We start from the raw sequence: 23,782 nt of genomic DNA on the forward strand, positions 1-23,782 counted from the left end.
AACGAAGACAAATCAGCTTTGGCCAGAAGTGTAATCATTTAAGTATGTGTGCAAAGCAATCGTGACAAATCAGCTTTGGCCAGAAATGAGACAATCACTTTAGTTATGCACTTGTCAAGCATGCTAAACATAAATGAATTAAATCAGCTTTGGCCAGAATTAAGACATTTCAGGTTTGTAATGCATGCTTAACATAGCCTTTTATAATACTTGAACAATAAATAGATGTATTAAATCAGCTTTGGCCAGAATTAATACATCAGAAGCTCATTCAAGTAAAGCTATTTTGGTTTTGTAAAATTATCTGATTCTGATTAATGAATTAAGTATTAACAAAACCAAGTATTTAATAGCAAACCACCTGTTAGCGCGGATCGAACTTAGTCTCGAGTCGCAACCTTAGTCTCGAGTCGCAACCTTAGTCTCGAGTCGCAACCTTAGTCTCGAGTCGCAACCTTAGTCTCGAGTTGTGCTGTTATGGTTGCGAGTCGCAACCTTAGTCTCGACTAATCACGTTATGGTTGCGAGTCGCAACCTTAGTTTCGACTAATCACGTTATGGTTGCGAGTCGCAATCTCATGGTTGCGAGTAGCAACCTCATGGTTGCGATAAATCACGTTATGGTTGCGAGTCGCAACCTTATGGTTGCGAGTAGCAACCTCATGGTTGCGATAAATCACGTTATGGTTGCGAGTCGCAACCTTATGGTTGCGAGTAGCAACCTCATGGTTGCGAGTAGCAACCTCATGGTTGCGAGTAGCAACCTCATGGTTGCGAGTAGCAACCTCATGGTTGCGAGTAGCAACCTCATGGTTGCGAGTAGCAACCTCATGGTTGCGAGTCCTCGTTAACAGCTGTTTTGTGATAATAACTGAAAACTCGAAATTTAAGGGATTGTGGGATAATGTTTCCTGTTTTAATGCTGATCTAAACTTATCAAAATATTTCGAAAATAATAACTGATATCTCTTTAACAGTTTTCGGAATTTTATTAGATAAAAATAAGATCAAAACAGTAAAAAACACCCACTAATCCAAATTATATTCCAAATCTTAGGGAATTTTCGAGTTTTCTTAGAACATTATGATGAACCCTAACAAAATAAGAACATAATCTGGAAATCCGAAACCTGATTTTAATGGTTTTGTAAAGGATTTCGTGATAATAAGTTTAATCTTTATAATTTCGAGTCGGTTTATCAATTAACAGTTTCCGAAAACAGGGATTTCGGTCATAAACAACCCGAAAACAGTTTTTGATTTTAAGGCTTAAAAAACTTCCGTTTTCCAGATTTTGATCCAAGAATAATGGATACGAAAACAGAACTGGTTTATCAACATATGCTCTGATACCACATGTTGTATCAGTTCTGTTTAAATGTAATGGAAAACATGAATAATACCTGTTACAGCAGACAGGCCAGCAGAGAATCCAGTCAGAGATGCAGACACTGAGTTCGACATGATTGTCAGGATGATCTGGTTCCTCCTTAGGGTGTAAGTTATGATGGTGATGAAACCGAAAGTAGGGTGATTTCGGTTTTGGGGAGAGAGCCGATTTCTTGATGTTATGAGGGTTGTGATTGTGTAATGTGTGTAACCCTTTAACTCTCTAATAAGCCCCTTATTTATACACCCAAGAGGAAACCCAATTAGTTAATAAGGGTAATATGGTCCATCAACAATTACCAACTAATTATTAATAGGTTAATAAATATATTTTGATCTAATATAATATAAATGATTATATAGGCTACAAGATTAAATATTACATTTTATATATTTAATCTCACACGTTGCTTCTGATGATGATGGTAAGACCCCTAATGGTTTCGACACAATGCTTTTTCTTTATTCTGTCGTCGCCGACATTGCCGCTGCCAATCATCGTGTTTGGACTTTATAAGGTGCTACTGCTCGTGGGTTGATTAGTTGAGTTCTCTTTGTAACTTGATTCTGCTGATGGCCCTTAGATTTCGATTACGATGCGGGTTTGTTGTGTCAGTATATACTGAACTACAGGATTGTTGTGTTGTTAGATTTTCTCTTCAACAAATCGAGAATATAAGTAGTAGGGCTATTCTTGTTTCGGTTGTGTTTAAACAAACAATCAAGGTTTGTTTTGTTTCGCTCTCAAGAAGAAATAAAAGAACATCATTAGTTCTTTGTGGTGAAGAACTCCGAGAGGGAAGAAATGATAAACTTAGGGGGCGTTTGGTTCGCGGAATGATTTGGAATTGGAATTTGTATAGAAATTAGAATTTGAAGGAATTGGATTTGGAATTTAAACATTCCAATTGGAATTGGAAATTGTTGGAATTTGAATATCAATTCCATTTTTGTTGTGTTTGGTTGTCAAAAGAATTGTAATCCATCACCCCAGCACCCACAACCACCGGGTTCGGGTCGAAACGATACTGGCTGAAACGGTACGGGTCGAATCGGTTCGCGTCGAAACGGTTCGCGTCGAAACGGTACGGGTCAAAACGGTTCGATTCGAAACGGTACGGGTCGAAATGGTACGCGTCGAGACAGTTCGATTCGAAACGGTATGGGTCGAACGGTTCGGTTCGAGACGGTTCGCGTCGGAACGGTTCGGTTCGAAACGGTACGGGTCGAAACCGTTCGCGTCGAAACAGTACGAGTCAAAACTGTTCGCGTCGAAACTGTACGGGTCGAAATGGTTCGGATCGAAACTAGTATGGGTCGAAATGGTACGGGTTGAAACGGTGCGGGTCGAAACGATCGAAGATTCCAATGAATTTACTTTAATTCCTTCACATATAGGAAGGATTTTGAATTCCTTTAGTTAAAGGAATTTGAAGGAATTCATGCCTAATTCCAATTCCAATTCCATTGTCAACCAAACACATGAAGATCATAATTGGGATTAAAATTCCATCAAATTCTGTGAACCAAACATTTTAAGAGATGGAATTCAAATTCCAATTCCCTTAAATTCCATTGAATTCATGCGAATCAAACGCCCCCTTAAATAAAATTAGGTGTTATTACCTAAAGATATTACATTGATAAAATTAAAAAAATGGAAGGGTATTTTAGTCATTATATTGATAAAATTAACTAATTTTGGTGTTAGAAAAACAAAGGTGTTATAAAATTGAAACCATGAAACCTAAACCTTTAAAAAAAAGTTAGTACCCAAAGGTGAAACTAGCTATAAACCATAGGGTCCATCTGTGTAATTAACTCTATTAATTTAGTAGTAAGGGTAGTTAGGTCATTTTACATCAATTTAACTGAGAAAACTAACCTACATCCGCTTCAGGGACTATCCGAGAACGAATGTACAAAAGTTAGGAACTATAGGTGTAATTTTAGAAGTGTAGGGACTATAGGTGAAAACGGAGCAAAACATAGAAAGTATCCGGACATTTTTCTCTGCAATTTTTAAAAATAAAAAATATAAGATTTAATTATATTTATTTAAAACCTTTACGGGTAGAACTAGTAAAAATAAAAGAAGAGGAAGTACATTAACAAAGTAGTATTTCTTTTTCAGGGTTAGGATATAATAGAAAGTTTTTTTTTGCTAGAAAGGCTAGAAAGTAATCTTGATCATCAATTGATTTAATCAAGGGCTAATATTAAATGAGTGAAATTGAAGAGAAAAAAAGAGGCGCATGGGTTTGTGTAAGGGCATTCTAGTCAATTTAGGACAATAGTTTCTCTTTCCTCCAATTTCCCCCAATTTTTTAAACGTTAATAACTTTTTCATACGACATTATTTTTTTATAAAAATTGCACAAAAAACGAGCGTTTTTTTATTTTTAAAACGAGTATACTATTGCTATATTTTTGAATTTTTTTTTTCGAAAACCCAGTTGTATAAAACGCAATGGACTGAAAACACATAAAAATGTGTTTTACCTAAAACGCAATGCACAAAAAACACAAAGAAATGTCTTATTTCTAAAACGCAATGGCCAGAAAACACAAAGAAATGTCTTATTTCTAAAACGCAATGGCCTAAAAACATAAAAGAAAGTGTACTTTCTAAAACGCAATGAACTGAAAACACATAAAAATGTGTTTTACCTAAAACGCAATGCACCAAAAACACAAAGGAATCTCTTATTTCTAAAACGCAATGGCCAGAAAATACTTAAAAATACTTTTTTTCTAAAACGCAATGACCTAAAACACAAAAGAAAGTGTACTTTCTAAAACGCAATGGACTGAAAACACATAAAAATGTGTTTTACCTAAAACGCAATGGTCTAAAAACACAAAAGAAAGTGTACTTTCTAAAACGCAATGGACGGAAAACACATAAAAATATGTTTTACCTAAAACGCAATGCACCAAAAACACAAAGGAATCTCTTATTTCTAAAACGCAATGGCTAGAAAATACTTTAAAATGCATTTTTTTCTAAAACGCAATGGCCTAAAAACACAAAAGAAAGTGTACTTTATAAAACGCAATAGACTGAAAACACATAAAAACGTCTTTAACCTAAAACGCAATGCACAAAAATAACAAAGAAATCTCTTATTTCTAAAACGAAATGGCCAGAAAACACATAAAAATGTCTTATTCCTAAAACGCAACGGCCTAAAAACACAAAAGAAAGTGTTCTTTCTAAAACGCAATGGACTGAAAACACATAAAAATGTGTTTTACCTAAAACGAAATGGACTAAAGACTATTCAAAAATGTGTTTTTCTAAAATGCAATGGCCAGAAACACTTAAAAATGTCTTTTTTTCTAAAACGCAATGGCCTAAAAACACAAAAAAAATGTTCTCTCTAAAACGCATTGAACCAGGGTATGTTTTGTCTGTGATTTGGCTGAACCAGGAAGTAGGAGATCAAAAACTGTCTACGAAATGAGGCAATTTCCAGAAAATTAAATTTTCTGATGCAGTTTTATTAAAGCAATTTAATCAAAAAATTTTTTTTCCAAGCTGACCCCAGCCAGGGGCTCTACCTCTTGGACCCTGCTCCCAAGGTTGTTGCCCCCCGGACCCCCGCCAAGATTACTTTGCAAAACGCAATGACTCAATTCAAAGACCCAGATCGTAAAAATGCAATTCAAAATTTTTTTTACATAGATCGAAGCCGATTTATTCACTGATTGACAAAGTTTGAATGTTAGAACACTTATCAGTGATCGAATCGAACAAATCGAGTGATTAGCTTCAAAATCACAGGAAAAAAATGAGATATTGTATGAAATTAAACTGGGTTTCTTCAAAAAAGTTGAAAGAACATGTTGATTGGATATTTGAATCATTGATTGGTGACGAAAATCGCCTTATAATGTAGTGATTATTGAGATAAAAAGTGAAAAAAAAGGTTGAAGATAGTTGGTTTGAAAATAGTGGGTTTTGAAGTTACAGAGAGAAGAAGAAGGGAGAAGATTGGTTAAATTGACTAAAATACCCTTTCTTTTTATTTTAAATTTTGCCACATGTCATAATTTTATTGCTTGCTATCATTCGTAGCCAAAATAAGCTTCCTATTTAATCCTCACCATTCTTTTTCATTCTATTTTATAAAATATAATAAAAATCTTTTATGGCGGATCTATCATCAAATAAGCACTCCTTTGACATTCTAATCTTTTACAAAGACTGTATGACATCCTAATCTTTTAAAAAGACTGTATCATCAAATAATTAACCACTCTTGTCTTACATTCTATTTTTAAACAATATTTCAGCGACTATATCATAAAATAAGCGCTCTTTCTTCTACATAAAATAAATCGTTTACCACGACTATATTATCAATAAGCACTTTTCTTTTGTTTTTGTCATTTCACATCACATATTCATGGCTGCAATATTTCATCTTCTTCTTCATCACCATAACACCACCACCTTCTTCTTCTTGTTGTTCTTCCTCTTCTTCCCCATCCATGGCCTAACTCCCGGTTCATCTCTATCAGTCGAAAACACCTACGACATTTTACTCTCCCCGAACCGCCTTTTCACCGCTGGTTTCCACAAAGTCGGATACAACGCTTACTGTTTTGCCATCTGGTTCTCTGACCACCCGTCCACCGTGGTATGGATGGCGAACCGAGACGAACCAGTAAATGGAAAACACTCAAAGCTCTCACTACACGAAGATGGTAATCTTGTTCTAACTGATGCCGGTAGATACATTATATGGTCAACTCAAACAAGATTAAATTCATCATCCATAAGATTACAACTTTATAACTCGGGTAACCTTATCCTCCACGAACAAGGAAACCCTGTTTGGCAAAGTTTTGATCATCCAACAGATACCCTTCTTCCAAACCAACCATTTACCAAGAAGACACAACTTATTTCTTCAAGAAGTTCTACAAACTATTCTTCTGGTTTCTATAAGCTGTATTTTGATACAGACAGCATCCTTCGGCTTCAATACAATAACCACGAAATGACTACTATTTACTGGCCTGATCCCGGTTTGCTTCCTTGGGAAGTTGGGAGGTACCAGTATCTATATAGCCAAAGAGCAAGTCTTGATTCGGAGGGTCGGTTTAACTCTACGGATGGGTTGGGGTTCTTGTCTGCAGATTTCGGATATGGGCCGCAACGAATGATGAAGATTGACATGGATGGTAATCTAAGAGTTTATAGTCTGGTTAAGCATGGAGCAACATGGGAATGGATGGTTAAATGGCAAGCTGTTTCTCATTCTTGCAAGATTCATGGTGCTTGTGGACCAAATAGTCTTTGTACTCACTCTCAACATTCAGGTAATCACACACTAATTCATTCGTACTCTTTTCTATGAAATAAAAATAAGAGTTAATTGCCAAAATCGTCCCTAAGGTTTGGGCAGGTTTTCCATTTTCGTCCAAAATGACACTTTTGTACCAAATTGCCCCTAACGTTTGTAACTTTGTCATTTTGATCCAAACTACTAACTTAGTTTATTTTTTCTGTTAAGTTGAGGATATTTGGATGAAACTGACAAATATAAAACCACAGGGACGATTTTGGCAATTTACTCAAACTCTTTTAAATTTCTTTTATTGAATTAATTTTGTTACATATATAATAAAAAGAATATACATGCAATTTTTATATGAAAAAATAATAGCTTTGTCACATAATTTTTATAAATTTTCATCCACCCACTAACTAAGTTAATTTTTCTATTAAGGCGAAGGATGTTTGTAAACAAAGACAGAAATTAATTTCTAATTTTTTATATAGATCAGTTTTATAAAAATAAATTCTACTTAAAGTTTCTTTACTCAAGCCACTCAGAATAAGTATTAGTTAGTTACCCACCAAATTGTAATTATCATGCTATGAACCAAAAGTTTCTTTACTCAAGCCACTCAGAATAAGTATTAGTTAGTTACTCTCATAATCTTTATTAAATAAATATTTTATTTCTACCAACATATTTCCTAGGTGCTCAACATATTTAAAAAATATGTAACGTTTTACAATTTTTTTCTATCTCTACAACTAATAAATACTAAAAGTTGTAATCGATTGTTATGTGTTGCACAGCAATAATGTTTTCTCTTTATAAAACTGATTTATATAAAGAAACTGTAAATTAATTTCTGTCTTAATTTATAAAATTTAAAACATCCTTCACCTTAACAAAAAAAAAAATTAAAATGAGTTAGTGATTTGGATGAAAATTTATAAAAATTATGTGACAAAACTATTAATTTTTTTTTTCTAAAAACTCCATGTATATTCTTTTTTATTATATATTTAACAAAAATAATTAAATAAAATAAATTAAAAAGGGTTTGAGTAAATTGCCAAAATCGTCCCTTTGGTTTTATATTTGCCAGTTTCATCCAAATATACTTAACTTAACAGAAAAAATAAACTAAGTTAGTGGTTTGGATGAAAATGACAAAAAGTTACAAACGTTGGGGGCAATTTGGTACAAAAGTGTCCTTTTGGACGAAAATGGCAAACGTGTCCAAACCTCAGGGATGATTTTGACGATTAACTCTAAAAAAAAATAATAACAAAGTGAAGAGGGTCTTTTGCGCCTAGGTTTATGAGTGGTTTTTTTTTTTTTTTTTTTTTTTTTTTTTTTTTTATAACAAAAGATATAGTTTTATCTATTGAAAATGAGTGAGACCCTCTAGTAGATAAGAACCTTGTTATGATACTTACTAAAAAGTTCTGGTTACGGCACTTAGGAAGGACATGCACCTGTGTACATGGTTACAAGATGGTGAATTCCAAAGACTGGAGTTACGGATGTGAACCTGATTTCAAGACTTGCAGACCCGAAGAGGAAGATTTCGTTGAGCTTCAATACGTCGAATTCTACGGCTTTGATATTCGGTTACAACGAAACTACACTCTCGATGCTTGCAAGAACGATTGCTTACACGATTGCGCTTGCAAAGGTTTCCAGTTTGGATATCATGAGGGTTTTGGAGTCTATTTTTGCTACATTAAGGCTTTTCTATATAATGGATACCAATTGGGCTACTCCAATCGGATGTACATCAAACTGCCAAAGACATTTGTTTCATCTTATAAACAAAAACCCGTAAACAAATCCAGCTTTCATTGTTTAGATCTAACGGTGACACCCATCATAAGATCGTACGAGAATAAACCGAATAACAACATACTACGATTCGTGCTCCTAATCGGATGTGTAATCGGGTTTATCGAGATCATCTGCATTCTGCTTTTCTGGATCAACACTAGTAAAAGCCCGGTTACAACTGAACAAAGTTATTCCCCGGCCGTAACACCATTCAGAAAGTTCACATACCGCGAGCTGAAGAAGGCGTCGCGTAACTTTAGGGACGAGATCGGACAAGGTGGTGCTAGCATTGTGTATAAAGGAAGATTAGCCGATAAACGAATTGCAGCAATTAAAAAGTTAAAGGGTATGGCTAGCCACCAAAATGAAAATGAATTTCAAGCGGAAATTAGCACAATTGGGAGACTAAACCACATGAATTTAATCGAAACATGGGGTTATTGCGCTGAAGGACCGCATAGACTAATCGTTTACGAGTACATGGAAAACGGGTCGTTGGCTGAAAAGTTAAGTGAGGGGAACCTTGATTGGGACACTGTTTTTAACATTGCGAAAGGTACTGCAAAAGGATTGGCATATTTACACGAAGAATGCTTGGAATGGGTCCTGCATTGTGATGTGAAACCACATAATATTTTGTTGGATGGAAACTATAATCCTAAAGTAGCTGATTTCGGGCTTTCAAAACTGTTAGATCGAGATGATATCAAGAAATCAGGATTCTCAACAATTAGAGGGACTCGAGGCTACATGGCGCCTGAATGGGTGTTCAAACTTCCGATCACATCGAAAGTCGATGTATTTAGCTACGGAGTGGTGGTTTTGGAGATGATTACGGGTTGGGGTCCAGGAGGAAAGAAGCAAGGGACTGGTGAAAATGGTGAGATAGAGCGTGGGGTGGTCGAGTGGGTGAGGGATAGGGTGAGAGATGGTGATGGAAGTGGTTCGGAATCTTGGATTGAGGATGTTGTAAATGGTTCGATACATGGCAAGTTTGATCGGAAGATGATGGAAAATCTGGTTAGAATTGCATTGCAATGTGCCGAGGATGATATGCAGGTCCGGCCCACAATGAATCAAGTGGTTAACATGCTTCTACATCCAGAGAACGATGGATCGTATATGTAATTTTACTTTCTAGTGTCTTTTCTATTATTTTTTGCGTACATCATAACTAGTTCAAATGCTGTATTAGTAGTGGTTGTGCATTATTATAAACCATATATTCTTCTATGAGAAACTCAAATCACTTACCGTACGAAAACACAAGAATATGTGAATTTACGTTACATGGACGTGTATTCTTCATTGTCAGAATACAATTTCTAATAGAACCTGGCATAACTATGTGATCAGAAAGTACACAGTTCAGTTTGAACATAGAGATGAAAGGTGCAGAAGATCCCTAACACAAACATTTTTTTAATCAAACTTGTAACACGTTATCCTACATTTTCAGACAATGTAACATCATTAAAACGTAAGAGACTTCAAGATAACAAAGATTTACATGTTTAAACAGGGATTAAACGCTCACACTCCTATAGCCATCAGCAGTTGTAGATATTTTTAGAAGGTGTGCAGCTTTGCAGGTGAATCATGGAGCCTCATGGTCCCGTCCTTCACGACCTGAAGAACACCTGGTTGTTCTGTCAAAACATAGGTGATTAGTAATATGTATTTCATTTGTGTATATTATGCCTCCAATTTTGGTAAATTATACTTTTTATTCGGGTGCTCATAAACTTGAAACCACCAAACCGCTCAAACCAAAGAAGGTCGGCTGTTCGGCAAGTTTGAAATTCATGTGGTTTTTGTTCACAGTTCAGTTTTTGCAATTTATGGTCCCGCTAACGGTTTGGACCTTGGAACTGGCTGTGTAAAAAGCGACTAGCTCCGGCTTGGACCGATTAGAGAGTAATTGACTGATTAGTGAAAATTTACTCAGTCGAGGTCCGATTTCCGATTAATCGGCGACTAGTCGGGATTTTTGCAACACTGTCTATAACACAATAAAACTCACGTATGTATATGAGAGTTGAGTTGCAGAAAGGAATGCTTCTGCATTCAATAATAAAAAAAGGGTACATCACAAATAAACCCATACTACTAGTTATAATAAAATAATAACCATCACATGCAAAAATACTCAGTCCACGTCTCCATGAAATCAGCAACAACTTGCAACGTTCAAATCCACTACCAGGTCAACCGGAGATCATGACTGGGTCGTATGACCCCTTAAAACTATTTTGTTCCATGACCAGGCCCGTACATGTTAACCCATCATGCGTGACCCACATATTGGACCCTGACCCGATAATATGCCGACCGGTGACCCGTACTCGACCAGAACCATCAAGATTAACCCAACATAATGAACCGGCTGCTTAGCCTTATTTTAACTTTTCATTTTTGGAATATGCAAATATGTATTATTTTTATGAACCATACCTATCGTTAATATTTTTTTTTTGCACAAACTAACCATCTGTAAAATATATGAAATAAGTTCAAGCTGTCAAATCAAACTGTCAAACCAATAACACCGGCTGGTCTGGCCGAACCACACACACAACCCGACTGGTTTGGCTTATCGCTTTCCGAAACCATAGTTAGTGGTTTGGCGCAACAATTTTTATCAAACTAGTAGGACTAGACGGTAAACCCCTACTGTTTATATATTTTTACTGTGTTTGTTTCGATATCATAATGCAGTTTAAGAGCCATGTATACTTTATACTCATTAAGTGTCGATAGCAACAAAAAAATAAATCCAATTACTTATCAAAAGAGCAAGAGATTTAAAAGGGAAAAAGAATCTTACTTGAAAGTTGTTCAACTTGTTTGGGAGTGAGTTTAGCAGAAAACCCACAAGCCGCATGCTTGTAAGTATACAGCAAAGCCCCTTTTGCTGCCTCCTCACTAAACCAGTAAACAAGATCAAATATTATCAGCAACTCACAGATCATACACATAAATACATGTTTTCATTAGTCACAAACATAAAACAATCTTTACTTTTGTTTATATTCCAATTAAATTTTAGAGGGCACCAAAAGCAATGAATGGGATTTGGCGTAATGATATCTTGGGTGTATTTAGGGTGTCTCTCTCCAGTGGCGAAGCTTGACCCGAATGACGGGGGTCGAAAACGTATATACCAAAAAATTTCTATAGAACCGGGGGTCGAAAACGTATATACCCAAAAATTTCTATACGAAAACTACATATATAACACTACTGAGCGAAAAGTTCGGGGGGTCGGGCGCCCCTCCCCGCCCCTTCTATACTTCGCCACTGTCCCTCTCTAAATGGTTCAGAGTACGATTCTCAGCTGGGACACAGGTACAGATTTTGTGGGTGTGTGAGTTTGATGTTAAGAGAGAGCATCCAATGGAAAGATTCAAGAAATCTACATCTTTCATGTAACTAAACCTTGGTTTTAAAATGCGCACATCACATGATACGGTGACGGGATCACATTGTGCTATGCGATTCCATGATGTAAGCATCACATCATCATCACATGATGTGGTCTAATGCGGCTCCTTATGCACTTGACCATTATCTGAACAAATTCAACAGTGATTGCAATGGATCTGAGTTTTCAAATCTAGTTGAACAAATCCTGTCATTGATTGATAAAATTAGACTATAGATAACGAAACTCTTATATTTTAGTTTTAAAAGTTAACAAGTTAAAATATTATACATAAATAATTTTTCAGTATAACTTCTAAAAAATCCCTACACATAATCCAACTATAACTATTATACATAAATAATTTTTCAGTAAACCATCTTAACTTTTCAAGCTAAAAATCTAGTAAACTAACTTCTACAAAATCCCTACACATAATCCAACACAAATCGACCTGATGTCAGCAATTCACACAATAATCATTATTTCCATCTAACAGAACGTATTACAGTTCATAACATAAAACGATAGAGACGAGAAACAAGACCTTCCGAGGACCGAAGAGAGCGTGCGAATGTGATAATCTTCGAGTTCTTCGTGTTGAGGTCGATCGGTGTAGACGATATGGACTGTTGCTTCTTCTTCTATTGGTGCTGATACAGATGCAGGAACAGATGAATCGGTTTCTGCCATTGATGATGATGATGATATGGTGATGATGAGGAAGAGGAAGATGAGAGATAGGGTGTTGTTACAGGATGATAATAGGGATCGATTAGCCATTTTTATAGAAGGAAAGAGATATGAAGGTTGAATTTGCTTACTGACCAAGGGAGGAATTATCCAGGCGAGTTAAGCAAACAACAAAACAATGGATGCAAGACAAAGTTTTATATTTCTGTTTTTGGTATGACGTGTACAAGGAATTTTATTTTAATCAGTATGAATTTTTTTGAACGGCAAACAACAAAACAATGGATGTAAGACACAGTTTTATATTTTAATCAGTATTCAAAGGAATGGGTACTTCATTCTTCATAATGGTGGATGAAATTAAGGAGGCTTTCTTTGATTGGTATCATCACAAGACGAAGTTTAGGGAAGTATTGTGGCAAAATTGGTATAGTTTTTTTGTTCTGATGTTTAAAGTTTTTTGTCGTCATACCATGTTTGGACACAATTGGCGATTAATATGCCTCTACCATGTACTCATTTATCTATAATTTTTTAGTTCAGTATAATTTTTATACGTTTATATTGAAAAGTTCTTTCATTACAAAGTTCATCTCAATGCGAAACTTTAAAGAACGGAAACTAAACAATTACATGGAATCCAAAATGTCAAAATCTAACCATTTTCCCCATCTCAGCGACTTGAGCTTCGATCGATTGAATATCCAAATATAAGCGTCTTCTTTAATCGTTTCCACAGTTAAAGAAACCGGAATAAACTTATCTTCGAAAGCTTTCAAATTTCTAGCATGCCAGATCCTCCAAACTGTAGCCAAAGCAATGGTGTAAACAGTTTTCTTCCATCTCGCGTCGCCCGGTTGATTCTTGATGTAGCCGATGATATCTTCAAGGCTATGTATGTTGACAGGATAACTAACCCGCACCCAGGAGAAGATATTCCACCATATACACTTTGCCCAAATACAATTCACAAAGATATGCGTCGGATCTTCATCACTAATACCGCACCGAGGGCAAGAGGCATCGGCTAACTGGATTCCTCTATGAATAAGCCTCATTCTAGACGCGATTTTTCCGAGAAGGGCCCTCCAAAGGAGGACGTTGGCCTTCGGAGGGGCCCAGGAATTCCAGACGTAAGCTATCAGCTCGATGATCCCTCGTTGCAAGCCTCCTCAATATCAAGTCTGACTTGTTTGACAGAAAATGATCCGTTAGGGTCATTAATCCTCTTCCAGCATGCCCGCTGTTGAATAAGCTTTTCTTTAATGAGAATTCCGACTTTTGCTAGATCCGTTTCCACCGAGATAATGTCCTACCATACCCCCGTGATCGTCTTTTTAAGGGGGATGAAAGAATGAGAATTATTCAGATCATTGGTGCAGTGGATAGCTCGAATAATTTCAGCCCACAGCTGGTTCGGTTTCTCTTTAATCCTCCACCACCACTTAGATAACATCGCTTTATTAAACCCGTGAATGCCACCGAGTTCCATTCCTCCCGCTTTTTTGGACTTAATCAGAAAATCCCAACGTAACCATCTCATCTTGTGACCCGTCGCCGATTTGCCCCAAATAAAATCTCTCCTTATCTTCTCCAGTTATTTAAGATACATTTTGGGGCAGCAAACAACGAAAGGTAGTAGGACGGAAGGCTACCTAGAACCGACTTAGCGAGAGTAAAACGACCTGTAAAGGAGAGATATCTGGCTTTCCAGTTAGACAACTTAGACGAGAACTTATCAATTACCGGTTTCCAAAACTTCGCCCTTTTCATATTGACACCAACAGGAATCCCCAAATAAGTAAACGGAAAAGCCTCAACATCGCACTTAGCCAGAGCCGCAAAATCAGCCACTTCAATATCCGAAGTCCCAATCCCATAAATTTTGCTTTTTTGACGATTCACTTTAAGGCCAGAGACGAGGTTGAGCCATCTCAACAAAACGATTCAGAGCCAGAATATTCTGTTCTGACCAATCACCAATAAAAAACCACATCATCGGCAAAACATAGGTGAGAAATGATCGGGCCATTGTTAGGAAGTTTGCAACCCTGAAAAAGGCCCAAATCACAGGCCCTATTCATAAACAAACTTATAATCTCCATAGCGATGACAAACAGGAAGGGGGAAAGTGGGTCTCCTTGCCTTAGGCCTCTCTTGAATTTGAACTCTTTAGTTGGCGAACCATTAACAAAAATTGAACCCCAAGCAGAATGAAGACAACCCTTGATCCAAGAGACCCAAACCGACGGAAAAGCCATTTTATCCATCATACGTAATAGAAATTTCCAATTGATTGAGTCGTACGCTTTTTGGAAATCCACTTTAAAAACTAGAAGCTTCCTTTTAGACTTTTTAGCCCAAGCAACGATTTCATTTAGCATAAAAGGACTATCTAGGATGTTCCGCCCTCCTACAAAGGCCGATTGAGTAGGAGCAGAAATCACATTCATAATTGGCTTAATTCTGTTAACCAAGGCTTTAGTTAGAATCTTGTATAACGAACCCACCAAAGAAATCGGTCGGAAATTTGCTAGCTCCGGAGGGTCTTTTGTTTTTGGAACTAAGGCTATAAAAGATGAGTTGCACCCACCACTTAACGTGCCATTCTGAAAAAAAAAATCATTAAAGAAGGCCATAATGAGAGGTTTGAATTTGTCCCAGAACACCTTAAAAAATTTTAACGAAAACCCATCTGGACCCGGGGCTTTCTCGCCATCACAGTTTTTAACTGCCATCAATACTTCCTTTTTCGAAAACCGCTCACTATAACACCCCGAAAATATAAAACTTTATATTAGAATTATAAAGTTTAAACTAAACAAGAATAAACTAACTAGGAGTAAATAACCCGGTTAGTCATGAGTCTTGTAGTAACAAGTAAGTGGGTTAAAACACCTAAAGTGTGAACTAAACAATTGCTAAAGGACTAAAAGTGTTAAACTTGAAACTTAATTTAATAAAAACAAAATAAAACACACCAAAACACACACAAAGGTGTGTGTCTGGTCGATCAAACAACAGGGGCGACACAAGGGTTCCCCACAAACCCTAGTTCATGCGATTTCCCTCAAATTGAAGGCCCTAATCAGTCCCAAATCGATTTTTAAGCACAAATTCGTGATCACCTCGTTGAAGGGATCATAAGGTATGCTAAATTATGTTGTTTTGATTCAACTCAAATTCCTAGTATATGATAAAATCGAAATTGAAGCTTGATTATGTAATGTCTAGATGAAACTTGTAATGAAAACAAGTTTAGAAGTAAATCCTAGTTGATAAATTGCAGTAAATAGGTTCAAATTCATGAAAACTATGATAACCCATTCATAGTTTAGTTGGTTTTGCAAAATGGGATAAACACAAGAATTATAACTATCACAAGTAGTATTACTTGGTATCTATATGATGATTTTAATATTTGTATGCATGCTTGACATGATGGAACCGAGATGTGTGAATAAAATTGGCGAAAATAACAAGTTATGAACTTGATACTAGTTAGATAAAAATTAGACCCGCTAGGTGTTCGTTAAAATGCCTAAGTGAGGATTAAAATGTTAAAAATTGGATGAAAACGCATGTTTGATTTTAATAGTGAATTATGCGTTAAAGATTATGAAAAGAGTTCTAAATTGGTTGTGAATTGAACTCTTTAGGCAAAGAATCCGGATCGTCGAGTGGACAAGCCGGAGGGGATACGCGATTGAAGGGAGTGCTCTAAAGGTACGTGACTTTGGTCCCGTTACATTACGTCTAAACGTTTGATTTTAGCTTGTTAATGGTGTCATATTGTAGTATAAGCAATTGACGTGTCATTGAAGTGGCGAAGTCCATTCGACACTCAAAAGGGTCAAAATATTGGTTAGAAATAGTTTGGCTTGGCATTAAAGTGAGGATTTTCGCTTGTCAACCAAAAGGGTCAAAACTATGTCCTTGTATCGATTTTGTGTGTAAAGATTTGAAAGCCTCATATTGCGCTAGTGATAGATAGCAATTTAGCAATGAATGGTTATACTAAGTTGAGTCTATGAATCCATGTTATCGGGTCGAATAGAAGAAACTAGTTGCAAGAATTTCATAAAGTGGCAATGCTTGAATTTGTAGAAATTAAGCATGAAATTTGAATACGAGTGTAAAGCCATGTAATGGTACGGATACGCCAAGAATTCCAAGCATGGGGAAATGGGTAAATAAGATTAGAATGCCAAAGAGTGGATTGGCAAGCAATTTGCACACATAGCTAATGGGTTGAATAATCGAAACAAGGATTTGGTGGACCATACGTTCATAATCCGGGTTTCGTAAAGTGAAATCTATATGGTTAGATCCGTAATTTTAATACGGACATATAGGAAAAAGAATCGGCGAAAAAGGATATGTAGATAAAAAGTTATGCTTGTTTAAAGTTATATTTTTAAGAAAATCCGGAGCTGGGCAATTATGCAGGTCCAGAAACTGGACCTGCTGGAAAACGTACTCCCCCGCGCCACGCGGCGGGGTTACATAGTTTTGGCGCGACACGCGGGGCTGCCCGTGGCACGCGAAGCTCTTGATTGAGTCTGTCGCGTAGCACGACAGACCTAAAATCAGAATTTTTATTTTTTTGTTATGTATTCGTTGTTGGGGCTTGTCTTGGCTTATTTTAACATTGTCAAAACTAATTATTGATGTGGTTTTGACCTTAGTGATGCTCATTTCATTTTGGATGCCGATCAAGCATGAAATCAAGAACCGAACACAAGTGTTGAAGCTTCCGCACTAACCTAATTATGTTTAGATAATGTTGTTATGTAAACACTACAAAATCTTGAATGTTTTAAATATGTAGTTGGTTATGTTAATACATTATGACGATGTAAAACTTAGCTATTAACTAAGTTTTTGGTAGAAATGCGTTTTGTTTTTGAAAGGTGCTTATTTTATAATAAAATAATAAGAAATAAAAGACGGGTGTTACACTCACATAGACTGGCTTCGAATTGATCAGGAATAGACGAAAGACCGATGTTAGAGAACACCGGCCTTCTCCTAATTGGTTCAGAAAACTGAATTTTCAACCACTTCTTTAATTCTTCTTTTAAAGTCGGAGGGTCCGTAATATATCTACCTTCAAAATACAACCCATTAATCCTGTTTCTCGAAGCGTTAATCGCGACCATCTTATGGAAAAATGCACTGTTCTCATCCCCGAATTTCGCCCATTTGAACCTAGCCTTTTGTTGGATGTCCGAAGCAATAACAGTCCTCAGTTTGTCAAACTTAACTCGAAGCTCAGTTCTGGTCGTTTTTTCTTCATTCGATAAAGGGCTATTAATGGCTTTCAGTTCAATTTTTTCTATCGAATCCTCCAACAGAGTAATATCTTTATTGAGATCACTCGAAACCTGTTTTCTCCAAGTCTTAATACTGGCCTTAATGATTTTCAAAATATTGTGCAGAAACACATCTTTAGAGACCCTAACACCCCCAAACCATCCTCATTGACGACTTTATCCATAATATCCGTCAGAATCTGTTCACCAATCCAAGAATTGAAAAACTTGAATGAAATGGGGCCAAAATCCAAAGTCGAGCAAGACAGGGAGATCGGACAATGGTCCGAGAAACCCTTTTTATGAACTTCAGCTATAGCATTAGGCCAGGAGCTTAGAAACAGGTCATTCACTAAGAACCTATCAAGTTTACTAAACTTCACATCTTTGTGACTGGAGATGAAAGTAAACTTACCTCCGCACATCAAATATTCCAGAAGGCCAGCGCTCGAAATAAATCCATGCACATCGAATATTCAAGAAGGCCAGCGCTCGAAATAAATCCATTGAAAGCTTCCGAGGACCCATGGTCGAATCTGGAGTTCACTCTTTTGTCTTCAGACTTGACTTCGTTGAAGTCACCCAACAGAATCCAAGCTCCCTCAATCTGGTTAATAAGAGACGCCAAATCGGTCCACAATGATCTTCTATTGCTCAGATCATTGTGAGCGTGCAGGTTGATAACATTCAAATTGCCATTCACACCCCCAACTTACCCGAAACACAAAGAAATTTAGGGTTCTTAATAACCTGTTCCACATTAAAGATATCTGGATTCCAGATAGACACCAAGCCCCCAGATCTTCCGATAGAATCCACCGTCTCGACGCTCCTCGGAGACAAATCCCAGAAACGGCAAATCTCCAGTTCCGAAAGCCCCGTTTGGTGCGATTCCTGGATTCCAATAAACTCCGCTCTAAACTTCCTCCTAAGATTTTGGATCCACGGACCTTCCGAGGGTCCGACACCCCATTTAAATTGACGGAGATAAAATTCATTGATTCCCGATGGCTTCTGTTTCCCCCACAAATCAATTTTTTCACATGGTTATCAAACCCTTCAACATCAATCCCCAAAGAAGCCCCAAATTCCATGGTGCGGGCCGCTTCTTCATCCACATTTACTCGGAACTGCTCTTCTTCCGTCGCCGGCACCAGGATGTCTTCTTGAACATTATCATTCGTGACGTGAATATTAGCCCTAGTATCTTCACTCTCCATTCTGAATATTTCTTCCAAATTGAAAGGGTCCGAACCAATCTCGTTGTCCAGGTTCTGGTTTAGATCTAGGATGTTAAAAGTTTGGACCATTTCCTTAGGCTTTTTAATTCGTTTTGGACGCATGGTGATGTAACTGGGCTTATTAACATCAGAATAAGGCCCACCTTGCTCCTCTACTGGGTCCAGTCTAGATTCCAACCCCACATTTTCTCTCTCGTCTTTGATTACATGATTGCGGCGACTTGTGGGTCCCTATAGGCTGCATGCTTTCAGTTGTATTGGGAGAGGAGAGATCATTCTGATTTCCCATGCACGAGTTTGGAGTTCCAACCGAGAGACCCTTCGATTTACCATCCATCGGAGGAGGAGACCTTTCAAATTCTGACGACTTAACCGGAGAATCTGATACTGACTCCGATTCCGGCGAACTAAGAAAATCTGGAACCCATTGCCCCAGGATTTCCTCCACCCACACTTTGATTAAATGATCGTTCCAGGATAACGTAACCACCGAAGAGAATCTCTTACCAGTATTCACCAAGATTGCCATTCTATCTTCCGCCATATTCCCATCCGAATCCTCCACCTCGGATAACACCAGTAATCTTCCACAACGTTCGCCTATCTTATTAAAAACTTGACGATCCCACAGGGATAAAGGAACTCTCGTTACTTTGATCCAAGCAACTCTTTCAAATAACGGAGGTATTCCATCCCAAATGTATAACCTTGAGAACCACTTTTCCCACTCTTCTACTTTGTTGTTTCGGAACTCTTCAGCATCCTCCGCAAGGTTAAAGCACAGTAACACTTTTAGACCACCCAAATATCTAAGTTCCAAACCATCTTCCATAATACCCAAAAGATGAGTTTTCAGATCGTTGAGAATAACAATATTTTTAGTTTCGCCGACGAGAGATCTGTATTGCCATTTCTTCTTTGTACATGTTATCATTGGTGGGAGATTGAAGAAACACTAGATAAACGACCGGGATCGAAATATCTAGGGGGTTTGGATCTGCATAAAGGGGTTTTTCTCTCTCGTTTGATTCGTCGTTACCGATCTACTTCTCCGATAAAATCTGCAAAACAAAGCACCGTTAGCCTCGTCAAGGGGAGAAAGGGGTTCTCTCCTTGACCCGACTCCAGCGTGAGAATAAGTATGTGTTTATGAAGAAGAAGAAGTATTGAAGAAGTGTGTGTAACTTGAATTTCATACCTGAATTGTTCTCATATTTATAGCCGAGAGTTTTGGGCGGGAAAACCTGTTGGTGAAAAGTTAACGGAAGATGCTAACCCCGTAAGCGGTTACATTTCCTTCCGTTAAGTTTGTTGATCCGACGTGAGTGCACACGGATCGTGATTTAGATCTATGGCTAGGGGTTTGCCACGTGGAAAGTGATCAAGTGGAGGTTTCTCTCCAATTGCATGCTATCATTGTGACTTCAAGGGAGTCTGGGATGGTGACACGTGGCCAGATGGTTATAACCATCTGGTGGTGCACGATTGGGTCCTTCTAGAAGATTACTGTTGTAATCTGGTGTGACTCCTTATCGTGTGGAGTCAGCTTAAATAAATCCCAAGTCTGGGTATTTATTCAGCGGGGGGTGTTTATCTCAGGAATTTCATCCTTTTCTTTATGGAGGAAAGCGCAAGGATTTATGATTTCCTTTGGGCGCGCGAGTGTTGTCTGCTATCTGTTTCTTGAGCCTTCTTTGTAGGACCAGTGCGCGGTCGCGCAAGGTCTCAAAAGGGGCTGAAAGACAAGGTCATGGTATGGTCCTAAGTACTTGTCACAAGGTTTTTAGGACCTTACCCCTTCAAGTCCCGCAGTCTAGTGTTGCTCTTATGCAAGTAAGTGGAGCACTGGACTTATGAGAGGGAAATGCTTTTGGGCGCGAAAGTTCGGAATCTTCTAAGAGAAAATTTACTTTGCTTATTATGGTGATTTTGAAAAATTTTGACTTTGGGTGAGAAAGGTACAGTGAGGACTGTGTGGCAGGCTGTCACTGTCAGGTGCATATTACTGACCGTGCTTTGCACGCGCGCGTGGGCTCGCATTTGCGTTGTTTCCCACTCGCCCCTGTCGCTTGGGTAACTGTGTTATTCCGAAAAAGGTGCCTGGCAGTTACTGATGCTATTTATGGCGATGAGTATATAAGTTCGTCTGAGTTGTCTCTTTTCTTAATCATTGCTTTTGGAAACTTTTCCCCTTCCTTCCTTCATTATCCGTTTAAGAAAAAATTTGTCATTTCTTCTTCTTATGTCAACCGGAGAGCACCAAGAAGACCTATCTGAGGAAATGTCTACTGAACTTCCATGGTTAATGTGGCCTAGAGCAACTTTCGATGGCTTGGTTCGGAATTTTAGATTCCCGGAGAACTGGGGTGCCCTGTATCCTGAGGAGGGGCAGACAGCAGCAAATGCTCCGGCTGGGTATATTACTCTGTTTTGGGATTTTTTCTGTGAAGGTAACTTTCGTTTGCCTGTAACGAAATTTTTTCTTGAAATCCTCGAGTACTACAAGTTGCATATTTCCCAACTGCACCCTATTGGTATGGTTAGGGTTCGACATTTTGAGTTTGTGTGTCGGACAATGCACACTGAGCCGACTGTTCCTCGATTTAGGGTTTTTCATCAAATGCACTGTACCCAAGGGTTTTATTCGTTTGTTCAGAGAGCGTCTGCAAAAAATATTTTGCAGCACCCTCCCAAATCCTTCCATGATTGGAAGCAAAAATTCTTCTTTATCAAGGCAGGGGTGATTCCGGTGAGGATGGTTTTACGGGGAAAGGAAGATGTTCCTACTGAAACAATCCAGACCCCTGTTGACGAGAACTGGTATCAAGATCTTAAGGATGTTCCCAACATTGCCCTGCCGGAGAAGGCCCTTGTCGGTGCCAGTATGAGCTTGAATTGGAAAATGGACCGTGATGATAAGCCGGTGTACACGGAGGATGGTCATGATAAGATTGGGGTTGTTTCGCTGTATGTTGTCGCATTCAAGAGAGAAGGCGGAAAGATGGGTACTATTAAAAAGAAACCTGATGAAGAGCTTTGGTACAATGCAATTGTGAAAAAATTTTGTTCTTCCGCGGGACGTGGATTTGTCTGCTCAGCCTGCTACTGGCGCTGGTAAGCTATGTGCATATTGGTTTACTGTTCGCTTTTCTTCCTGTTGTGCTTCTGAGTAAATTGTTTTTTTGCGCTTCCATAGGTGAGTTGTTGAACCTGGACGTAGGCCCTGAGAAGAAGAAACGCGCGACGACCGGTAATGTTGCGCCTAAAAAGAGTGAAACTGTAAAGAGTCAGCCTTCCAAAGTCAAAAATGTTGGAGGAGAGAAGAATGGTACGCGCCGTTCCTCTGACTCCTGGTGTGATTATGTGGTAGTTTCTGACTCTTTGGAGGGTCTTGCACCTGCAGTTACCATTAGGAGGCCGAAATCCAAACCGAGAGATTCTGCTGATATCCCTCCATCCAACCCAGATGATCCCATTGACTTAGAGTCCAGTCCTGAACTCTAGAGAAAGAAAATTACCAGGAAAGGCAATCTGGATGCTTTTATTTCTGAGTCCGCTCCTGGTAAATGTTACCCTTGCTTCTTTTCCTTATACAAATTAGATATTTACAGGCTTTATTGTTTTTCAGAAACCCCCGTTTCTCCTGTTCCCACGGAGTCGCAACCTGTGGTTAATGAAGAGCTCCCACCTTCGCCTCCGCGCGCTCCTGTTGCTGATCAGTTAGAGCCTACGGAGGTTGTTGATAGTGGTGTGAAGAAGACTGTTGAGGTTGAGAAGCCTGTTGATGTTGCTGTGGAAACTGAAAAGGTTGTTAATCCAGAAGTTGTGGATGGTATTGATAATCCACAAGCTTCTGAAACTATTGCTCACAACTTGGAGAAAGAAAAAATTGTTGAGGAGACTCCTGCTTCAACCTTTTCTCCCGAACCTTCTAATGTTTTACCTGAGCGTGTTGAGAAGGTTAATGTGGAGGAGCAAGGCTCGTTTTCTGGTGCTGCGAACATTCTCCAATCCGTCCAGAGGAAACCCTGGGGGATTATTATTACCGAACTTATTCGGAGAAAGACGCTTCCGAGCTTCATGCCCGGGTTTGGAATTTGAAGAAGGGTGACACCTTCTCGGATTGGCACGTGTGCCGGGATTGGTTACAGGGGGTATTTCCCCTTGGGGAGATCAAATTTCAAGAAAGTCGTTCCCACGAGCAAACTTATCATGCCTACCTTGAGGAAGCTGCCTCTCATGCATCGACCACTCATCGTATAGTGCGCTAATGGCACAGTATGCACAAGGAGTGGGATGCTTTCCAGGTATCGAAGAAGAAATTTGCTGTGGATGAAATCGGATTACTCAGTTGAAAGCTAAATTGGAAGCTGATCGAGCCAAGTTTGAAGCTGATCGGAAGACCGAGGAATGGTCTGTTACCGGTTGGAAAAGGAAAGCGGAAGCTGAAGCTGCCCTCCTTTCCGAAGAACGCAAGACCTGGAAGAAAATATGTGAAAAAGATAACTCTGAGAAGATGAACCTCCGTACTGCTATTAATAATCTCAAGGCTGAGGTTGAGAAGTTGAAAAAGCAGGATGCGGAAATTGAAAGGTTGAAAAA

General features: G+C 38.3%; 3 protein-coding genes across 4 annotated transcripts; 2 read left to right on the forward strand and 1 right to left on the reverse strand.

Annotated features, from left to right (window-relative positions):
• The first annotated feature begins 5,815 nt into the window (after positions 1-5,815).
• Positions 5,816-8,081, forward strand: LOC118492164 (putative receptor protein kinase ZmPK1). Its single transcript, XM_035989977.1, has 2 exons — positions 5,816-6,720; positions 8,053-8,081. Exons 1-2 carry the CDS (start codon positions 6,042-6,044, stop codon positions 8,079-8,081), a joined length of 708 nt encoding a protein of 235 aa, XP_035845870.1. The 5' UTR covers positions 5,816-6,041.
• Positions 8,082-8,145: 64 nt separating this feature from the next.
• LOC110941337 (putative receptor protein kinase ZmPK1) lies at positions 8,146-9,753 on the forward strand. The gene has a single exon (XM_022182961.2). The coding sequence runs from the start codon at positions 8,178-8,180 to the stop codon at positions 9,633-9,635; it is 1,458 nt and encodes a 485-aa protein (XP_022038653.2). The 5' UTR covers positions 8,146-8,177; the 3' UTR covers positions 9,636-9,753.
• Positions 9,754-9,815: 62 nt separating this feature from the next.
• On the reverse strand, positions 9,816-12,826 carry LOC110941338 (subtilisin-like protease SBT3.17). Of its 2 annotated transcripts, XM_022182964.2 has the most exons (4): positions 12,479-12,826; positions 11,335-11,432; positions 10,045-10,156; positions 9,816-9,954 (listed from the first exon to the last, which is right to left on the reverse strand). In XM_022182964.2, exons 1-3 carry the CDS (start codon positions 12,712-12,714, stop codon positions 10,077-10,079), a joined length of 414 nt encoding a protein of 137 aa, XP_022038656.1. In that variant the 5' UTR covers positions 12,715-12,826; the 3' UTR covers positions 9,816-9,954; positions 10,045-10,076. The 2 variants fall into 2 exon arrangements, with proteins under 2 accessions (XP_022038656.1, XP_022038654.1); XM_022182962.2 differs by having other exon boundaries at positions 9,816-10,156; positions 12,479-12,820.
• Positions 12,827-23,782: the final 10,956 nt, after the last annotated feature.

The sequence above is a fragment of the Helianthus annuus genome, chromosome 5 (genome assembly GCF_002127325.2).
Source record: "Helianthus annuus cultivar XRQ/B chromosome 5, HanXRQr2.0-SUNRISE, whole genome shotgun sequence".
In the NCBI taxonomy this organism is placed as follows: Eukaryota; Viridiplantae; Streptophyta; class Magnoliopsida; order Asterales; family Asteraceae; genus Helianthus; species Helianthus annuus.